General features: G+C 42.2%; 1 protein-coding gene across 1 annotated transcript in view; it reads left to right on the top strand.

The window, feature by feature from the left end:
* Nucleotides 1–8,497, top strand: part of T265_00682 (hypothetical protein) — a gene marked incomplete at both ends in the record, with an annotated part of 71,934 nt that extends 63,437 nt beyond the window's left edge. Inside the window, 3 exons of the mRNA XM_009164531.1 lie at nucleotides 2,515–2,701; nucleotides 5,963–6,023; nucleotides 8,281–8,497. Coding sequence (XP_009162795.1) covers nucleotides 2,515–2,701; nucleotides 5,963–6,023; nucleotides 8,281–8,497 — 465 coding nt within the window. The remainder of the gene's footprint in view (nucleotides 1–2,514; nucleotides 2,702–5,962; nucleotides 6,024–8,280) is intronic.
* Between the last annotated feature and the right edge of the window lie 1,156 nt (nucleotides 8,498–9,653).

Genomic DNA, 9,653 nt, shown 5'->3' with positions numbered 1-9,653 from the left:
CTGCTTCACGGTTTCTGCTGTTTGTCCCACCCACCTCCAAATTGGCCTGAACGAACAAGATTACAGATAGGAGCTGAATATTCTTTCTCGGCTCATGATGTGACGGGACGTGATTATCGTATGTGCCATCTGTTGTGGTTTAAAAATCCATGTCAACCGGCCCTTCCATTTGAATGTATTAAATACATGCCTATAGTCATTTGTTGATGCTATATGACGCTCTCGAAGGATGCACCTAACTATACCAACTTTCTGGAAACGTTTTTTGTATTTGGCTCGCTTGTGCTTGGCGATTTTTAGGTTTCCGTGCGTAACATGGACTTCATTGTTCCTCAGAGGTACGAGCACAATGGAAAAAAATGTCTCAGGGCCTTAGCCTTCCGGAGCCAATATATTCGATATATTCCACGAAAATATCTTTAATGTTGCGAAGTCAGTGTGGGTGGAGAGGATGGATTTGAGGACCCCACTGATCAATGAACAAACATAGCTGACTGAGACCCTAAGTAAAGCTATGGCAAAAAGANCCTAGGTGAAGCTATAGCAAAAAGAAAGCCTTGGTCGAGCTTTTGTCCCGCAAGAATTGTTTCCAAGACAAACGTGATTTTAGTGGAAAAATACACAGAGATTTATTAGAATAGCATACATGGTTTGTTAACCACTTACTGTCTGATGAGCATCGATTTCTACGTCATTGACTGTCTTCAGAACGGTGCCTGCGATCCTCGAAAACAGTTGACTTTAAGAGGAAGCCATTACCAGCTGGTTGCTGGGGTTCTGATGTGCAACCGGAAGTGGATTGGAAACTAACACAAATAGAATAGATTAGGAAGAAGGCAAACCTCCTGACAATAAATTGAGGTCCAACGTAGGTGAAGCCTATTAGAGAGACGAATGTACCCAGGCATGCCACCATGTTATCTACAAATAATCCTCCCATTAGTCTTTTCATTTGGGTTTGCAAGAAACCCTTCCAAGTAAATTAGAATAGCCTGGAACCGCCAAGTATGCACAATCGATAGTGGACCAAACGAGTCACCAACAGAGGTGAGGTGTTTTATCCAAACCTTGTGAATAGGAATGCGGACCGTGTGGAAGCATACAAACGTCTGGAGTTTCATTTCTTACGACGCGCACACCAAAACAGCGGTGTTTTTGGTCATATCAGAAAGGATTCGATTAAGCTAAAGAGCTTGTGGTTTGCCTGGAGAGTTAGGCTGTTGACAGAACTAAAACTAAAGGGCTTTCAAACCCCATTGATTTTATGGCTTGCGTTTCAAAGCTTCTGTCCTGTAGCACTCCTCCAGTATAGACTTTCTTCGTGGTATACAAGGATTTATTCACGAGTGACTAACTGTAAAATTATTTTGCCTCCTGAAAGATTTTTATTGAATCCAGACGACAACAGCTAACATTATATGATTTGCTAAACAAAAACAGCGGCAAGCCAGTCGGCGATTTCTTGAACTAGCCTTGTATGTCCCCAAATGTAATGTAAATGTTGCTTTCTCACGGTTCACTGACTTGATAGCCATTTGCTTGTCATCAGAGCGCAGGTCGGATACAGTGAATTATCGGTACTGCTGGAGCAACTAAAAACTCTCGGTAACTGAACAAACGACCACTGTCGGACTTTAACCAAAAAGACCTACGGAATATGGGTAAATCAAACGCGCTACTTGCTTCCTTTTTTATTCGAAAACTAGCATCTTTTGCATTCCCTGTTCGGAATTACCACTTGAGGATCGTTTGGACCACAAGTTCTGCCGGTCACATAACGTTAAAAAGAATCTCCACCCTTCTGTATATCCTCTCCTGTAATTTTATCAACATCCAGTACGACGTACGTAGTTAAAATATCGTGGATGACAGGGGAATTGTGTAATCGATACATAGGAAAATATCAAAAGAATTTTCTTAAACCCGCACAAGAGAGATATTTCCAACGAAGATGCTTTTGAATGCCCACCTCGTCCACAGGCAACGCTCAGGAACTTTCGCTTCGTTGTGACACAACAACACCGTCAAATTGGGAAACTGAGAATCCATTGCATCAGATACAACATACAAAAGAGCAATGATTCATTGCAATTTTGCCATTTTTTTACTCGCCGTTCACCGAATGTCCTCTTTGTGATAAGTGATACGCAAAATAAGCACCTTTGATTACTAAATACAAATTGACATCAGATTCATCGCGGTGATAGCGCGTTTTTTTTCGAGATAATCACCAAGACCTGATATATTTTCTTTGTGTGTGTGCGACCGACGGCTGCATGGAGCAAATTTCTGCGATATGAGGTTAAATGTGCCTTGAAGACAAAATCGATTTTTGGTCGATGGATTACTGTATGTGTTTCCTAAACTTAAATCGTCGCCAGCGTGTTTTGAGTACAATAATGAATGCCTATAACGGGGAAGCTAAACCAAATAGCATATCGTTAGTTTCTTTTTACCGTACCCCTATTCACTGCGTGCTTATGAAATTATTGTTACTCCTTTCTTCTGTGTCAGGAACAGGACCTTAGGAATTATATGGCATCGCACAAGAACCGACTCCCTATGGACACAGTCAAGTCGTTCATGTGTCAAATCTTCCGCGCACTAGCGTTCTGTCACGAACGCCGCATACTCCACCGGGATCTGAAACCTCAAAATCTGCTAATCACTAAAAACCGTGAATTAAAGTTAGCAGACTTTGGTAAGACATTGTTTTTCGTATTTTCAGCCGATTTTTCTATATTGGACGAGGTTCAAGCCGAAACGTATATATATAGACAGGGGTTTCTTCAATGGAACTATTCCTTGTTGATGCTTTTGCGGGAGACAGCTTTGAAACCATCGGGACAATTCAATTTTAATAAAGGTGTACTTTTAGCGACGATGTGTGCACGATATATTCTCCATTATAAAGATACCTTCACAGTTAATGTGGTTTTCAACGGATTTTGCTCAAGCAAGTCCAATGCTTCAACTTCCATCAACTGCCAGGCTTTCCAATTTAGTGGAAAAAAGTTCACGGAGTGGACAATACGCCCCCTTCAACTGCCATGTCCCACTGGAGCACAAACGTTTTTAATCTGGCATCTTACCGATGGAACAATAGAAATCTGCTATAAAAGCGAGCTGCACTCTATGGTTCGCAAAAGCTTCGCGAAAAATATTACCAGAACAGGTCCACTTCAGTGGCATATGTTACTGAAAAAAATAAACTTGTCACGGTCTAAAGAAAATCCATTTTCTCTAATCTCCCTCCCGGAGACCATATAGCCACAGGCTGTGCGCCCCTACATCACATATGTCGGGAAAACTTTCAAACCGCTTCACTAAAAGCATGGTTTACGGGCACTCAGAACCAAGCTGTTTGGCCAGGCTAAATGCGTGGTAATCTCCCCTTCATCCGCTGTTCTACAGCATTATACGTATGGAACCACACAAGACAGACAATCAAGGAGTGTAAGCGCAAGAGCCAGTATCAGTATTCGGGTGGTTTATTCTAACTTCTTTTAGGCAACCGTGTCAAGCTCTCATCTGCTTGCCATTATATGGCCAATATCATTATCTGTCACAGTGATTTTCTGTCAGTGATTCACCCACATCACTCGAATATGTGCATTCAGGAACTGCTGGCACGCGCGTTCATATTTCGGCGGTCAGCTCACTTTAACGGCTAGCCAATCAAGTCAGTCGACTTTGGCGTACACAGTTGTCGCACTTTTTCTCACAGAATCACCTCTATCCTTATCCTGCATGAAGTATCTTTCGTTTGTAGTTTCGTAAACCCTCAAACGTTTTCGAGAACAAGAGGTTGCTTAATTATCAAATTTTGTCAGCTTGTGTTCTGAAGTTAATAATGACTCTCGTGAATGACTCACGTACTCATGAAAATTCATTTGCTGTTGCATTTGATTTGAGGTGTTATTACTCTTTTTCTGGTTCGGCTTCCCCGAAGCTGGCGACAAACTTCAATAATAGTTGCTGAGAAGTTTATCAAACATCCTGGTGTTTGAGACACCAGCTTATCTGTAAACTCCAGATATTAGTAGTGAAATAAATTAATTAAGTTGAATAAGACGTTGTAATGAATGGAACGGGTAGGACTGGCTAGTTTTCCTGTATATTTGTACATTTGGTAGCCATGTGTACTTCTACGTTCTTTCGAGATAAATTCACGTCTGGTTCGACAAACTAATCAGCAAACTTATATGGAAAGTAGACATATGTGACTGGACTTTTCCTTTACTATAAAAATCCCAGAAAATAGTGGGTTAACCGTATAATGAATATTGAGTTTGCATGTTGACAGGAAGGCCAAGTTACTTACCTTGTGTGAGGGATTCTGCTATGATGAATCACACCCTATTTTGTTGTACGCATGGATTCTTTACTGGCGTGCATTACGCATTGTTGTCAGTTCTATTCAACCGTTATGCATGTAAAAGCTGTCGACGAAATGTCCTCAAACTAAAAGCTATGATTGACCTAGGATCTACTCAATCAGTATGTCTTTCAAAAATGCGTGCACTTTCCTTGAAAAAGTAGCTCAGCGGAGAAATGAGTTGACATGTTGAGTGAAACTGCCATCTGAGAATTCGTTTGTCGAGGAAACGGTCAATCTAACCGCGACTATGTAATCTGGCTTCATTGACTGAAGGAGAAACCGAGCTGTGACAGTTACTCACACCCACATCGATTGGTGGTCAAACCTTTGGATGCTCGAACTAATGGCTGGGCGCTCGCTAGCTTTTGTGAGAAGTGCCCTGACGGTGAGCCGCAATAAGCGGTCTAGTGCTCCTTGGCCTTTCAGCATAGGCTGCCTTCATCTACAGAACAAATGACCCACTGGTAAATCACCTACCAACGCAACCTTGTTATGCTATCCCGGCACTGTTCAAAAGATGTCTTGATAAAATTTCTGAAACAGAAAGACGATGTCAATTTGAGTTTTCCCAGCAAGTGTGGAGGTCTTCATGTATCGTGTCAGAGTTTGAACAAAGACTAGACATCAATTAATCTGTAGATACGTGTCGAGTGGCTTTAGGATTTCTATGGATTTATGTCAGCAATTTTGTACAATTGTCATTCAAGAATTGCTCCGGTGTCTGAACGTGGGAAAGTTAAATACGACAATGTGTGAAAATATTTTGGCTAGTCGGTACTCTACCGGAAACAATGCTCGGAGTTTTCTTGAAATCACTCATGAAACAGCTAATCACGGACTTAGAGTTTGGTAATATGTGATCTTTTTTATACTGGGCAGAATCATATATAGGAAAAATAATTATTTCTATTATGTATCTATAGTGGTGACAAACGTTTCATTTACTCTTCTCCCGTTCCTGATATCCGTATCACTAACTGCTTGTTAGTTACACTATTTCCGTGGGTATTTTATAGAGTCCATATTTTTGCTTCATGCATATTTTAAGTTGAATCACGTGAATTTAACTTAAACTTGAAGTGCAATTGCTGTTGCCCAACGTGTTTTCACCATCATTCATCGCTGAATCAAGCTGTAAATCAGAATACACTACTCACCACTGAGAGAAGTACTTACACGAAGCGCTGGCTTCAAAGTCAGCGCCAGCGAACAAGTTGTCCCGGACAGTCATTGAACGCCGCCCTGTGTGTTTAGGGTAGTTTGCACGGATAGCTGACTACAGCATGCCGGCACCCTGAAGGAGCCAAACATCTCCATGTTGAGGGTGATGACCTTTTTAGTTGAACCATCTAAGCTGGAGAAGGTATTCGACCTGTCCTGGGAGTTGCCGTCTTTTATAAAGCTTGGGCTGAGTAGCGTCTAACAGTGAACGCTGTTAGGATTTCTTCCCGTTCTTCAAGGCAATCGGAATGGACAGCTGAACTCAAAAACGAGTCCAAACTAGTAGTAACTTTAACTGACTGTAACATGTCTACATTTTGTGACCACCTTTAATCAACACCTCTATGCCACTCCCACCAGGACTGGCGCGGGCAAAATCCATTCCCACGAAGACATATTCAAACGAGGTGGCTACCCTGTGGTAAGTAACAAATATTTTGTACCCTTCCAGACGGCACATCCCACCTACGGAGGTTCAGTGAAATAATCGCATCTACCTACACTTGCTCAATCGTTTTTGGGATGCAGTTGGCTTTCATAGAAAATAATTTGTTGGGACTAAACGGCCTTTTGTGTTGCAACGTCTAGTTCTTTACCACTTCATGCTAGCTTCCGAACAGCGTTTTTTTCTATAAATTCCCATGTTGTTTTTTGGTCATCTTTGTGAATTTTCCTTTCTCTACCTATCTTCTTCTGCGTTCTACCTGAACTAGTGGATGGTACTAAACGCATGAGTAAATCGAGTATTGCAGCTTGGGAAAGATTGCGCTGTAGTCCTGCTAGTAAGCTGATTCCTTAAGGTAGAATTGGTTAGGCATAGCATTTAGCTTTTGTGTTGTAAGACCATTCCTCTTCAAGTTCGTTATCAACGTGTCGCCTGAAACTTCTCTGCCTGCCTTCGAAACAATAAGGATAGATAATATTTGAAGGGAGTCCGCCCTCAGACACTACGTACAAGCACTTCATTACTATTTTGTTGTACATGTTACACAGGTTTTTCAAATGAAAATGATAAGTAGTTTCGTCACACGGTATTACTTGCGCTTTACACCTACAAAGTGTAAACTAACGCTATAAGATCCGATGGAATCAACCACCAATTTCATGCTTGCAGACCAGTCGGTCGAAGTGGTGGAAACATTTATCCAGCTGAGGAGGTATATAGGTGAATTACTTCTTGAGTCCAAGACATTAGGGCTCTTTTGCCACTCCCCGACATTTGTGGCACAGGCATCTTGTCTGTCATAGTCAGAACAAACATTTCGACGAGGCTATCTATACCGCTTTGTGAATCAAAAACGTAGCCCCTAGGAGCAGAGAATGTCAGGTGACCCTCAGTCATTGCTCGCCCGTGTCCCCAACCCACTGGCCGGGTCTGAGGAAGACATCGGACTGGCAATGTCTAAGATAGTTTTTCTAAAAAGTAACTCTTCTGTGGTCGACAGGCCACTATCGTTTTCCATTGCAGAGGGCTGTCTGCCTTTTATACAGTCCTGTGCTGTGTAAAAGTGACCAGAATATGGACAGTGTATGACGGGGCAACGACGTATGAACGTAACGACCAGCGAAATCGTCACTGGTTCAAGCAGCTGGCAGATATGGCTCAGTCGCGCGGACTGTTGCATCCGAGGTTTCGCTTTCAAAGCGTAGTAGTTCGGTTTTCCGTCTTTTTAGACCATTAACTGATTAACTTACTGCCTTTATTTCCTGGCTATATCTTCCCCGCTCTCACACTCTCTTCTGACCGAAACTCTGGAGCAGACGTACTTTTGGTACGTTGGTTTCTAGCTTGTAAACTGAACTGGACGGTAGAGAACCGACAGAAGCAAGAAGTGTTCTTTAATTTCAAGCCTGAATCAAACTCAGTATTAGTGAATGATAAGGATTATCAGAAGATTGTGCTTGTCGGATTTTCTTTGAGTGACGAAGGCGAATGGCACAACTTGTATGCGTTACACTCAATCTCCACAGTTAGAGCCAGTATGTAACATCTAAAGTAGGATAGTACAAAAATAACTCGCCTGGTCCAGCTTCGTAATTTTCTACGAAGCGGACCATCGCATCCCGCAATCTTGTTTCGGCTTTGAGTAGAAATGAGAAACAGTCATTGATAGCTGCAAAGAACTAATTCCTCATTTTCCACGCGATCCTTTCGTTAGTATTTTAATGCTGGTTACGTCTTACCGTGATACGATAGTAGGCGACAAGTCACCTTAGTCGAGTGTGGTTACAGATTCGGATACCACTGGTTGTCGAGCACTCAGAACTTTGGTTCTTTTCCACAATAGAACATGTTAACTCTATAACCAGCCCTCATGACGTCAGTTTCTACCGGTAGATATTCTTGTAGCTGAAGCCCTCTGCAATGAAATGTACGATTCTCAAACTTAGTATCAAAGCGCTTGGTGACTTTATAGATATTTAGATAAGGGAGTTAAGCACCGGGGTTTTTGATAAGTTCGGTGTCTATGTGGGTTATGTAAGATTATTTACTTTATCAAATTAACTAGGATAGCAAGAAAAGTAAACTAAAGTTCTCATCAGTCGGAAAACACCGCATCCGTTGGCTCCAGTCAGACTGAAAATTTTCGCAATATATTTGGAACACTTCATCCGAAAGAATTGCTTTTAATCCGGCTGTTGGCACTCATATTCGCAACTCTGTCCGGAACTATCAGGTATCGACCACCAGACGTTCTTCTCGGAGATCGGAACTACTCTGGACATATTGACATATGGGGCGCCGGTTGTATTTTCTACGAAATGGTCACTGGACGAACTCCATTCCCTGGTGACTCCAAGGAGAACCAAATATTTGTTATTTTTAAAAAGATGGGTAAGTGCAACCAAAAAAACAGTCTGCCAATACAATTTTTGCATTGTCCGTCGCTCTGACTTTCTTTCAGTGTGTTCGGCAAATGACGTCTGTCAAATGATGTCTGATCGCAGGCTGCTGTTTATTATCCGTTGTGCGGGCGATTATCTGTGGAGTTTGTAGCTTTAGAAGGACACCAAATAGGCCAAGATAGGTTAAATACAATATGCTCCCGTGCATGCTGACGTAAACGCACCTGCAGCTATCAGGAAACACGGAACCACTGCACTTTTGTTGCACTTTTGGAACTCGTCCTGGTACATGCCCGCTAAAACCGTCTATCAACGATGTGAGTGAGGCAGAAAATATATTTATTCACACTGAAGCGACCACAAATATATCCCATCCCTGGAAAAAAGAAGTCAAAATCTTGCAACCGTTCACACTCTTTATGGTTTTCGGCAGAATTTTACTCGTGTGTTTTTATGTAAAATCTTTCTAATACGATTCCCCAAATACTATACTACTGCAACACTACTACTATGCTATGTTTCTATGCTATGCTCTATGTCACCAAAAAAGCTACAAGCTTTGATGGCATGAAGCGTTGCGGTTTAGCGTGCAGCATGCTTGCAGAATGCTTTAAAAATTGTCCGAACCATTTTACCGTGCAGCTCACAAAAGAATGCTTCAAAAATTGTCCGAACCATTCCGGTAGTAATGTGTCGAAAAATGACGTTTCAGTTTAGTTGCTTGCAGATGCTTTAAAAATTGTCCGAACCATTCCGGTAGTAATGTGTCGAAAAATGACGTTTCAGTTTAGGAGCACTCTACAAATCAATAAAGAAAGTTGAGCCTTACGGCTTGGTAATCCATTATCTCTAGAGAAAGAACGTCTCTGAGAATAGTCGTCACGGAGAGACTGGACCTTACCGTGGTGTGATGGTTTGCGCACCTCAGCGATCCACTGAGATATACTGGAGAGTGGCCTGCAACACTCACAGTGTCTCTCCCACCAGGTTGGTCAATGGTTAGAGGTCTGACGAACACAGTCTCCTGGCCATCCAGGTTGGGGGTTGGAACATGTGGCGACTTGTTTCGTAGAAATGGTAATGCATTTGCATTTCCCGCCAAACACCGCTGCCTTGTGGTTAGGCTTTTGAGCCAAAGGCTTTGGTTGAGGATTCTAATCGTCCTCCTGTCGAGATGTGGGCGACTTGGCAGTATCCCAGCCCT

Source organism: Opisthorchis viverrini, assembly GCF_000715545.1.
Source record: "Opisthorchis viverrini unplaced genomic scaffold opera_v5_7, whole genome shotgun sequence".
NCBI lineage: Eukaryota > Metazoa > Platyhelminthes > Trematoda > Opisthorchiida > Opisthorchiidae > Opisthorchis > Opisthorchis viverrini.
The sequence above is the reverse complement of the archived record's forward strand: the minus strand, read 5'-3'. Positions and strand labels throughout refer to the sequence as shown.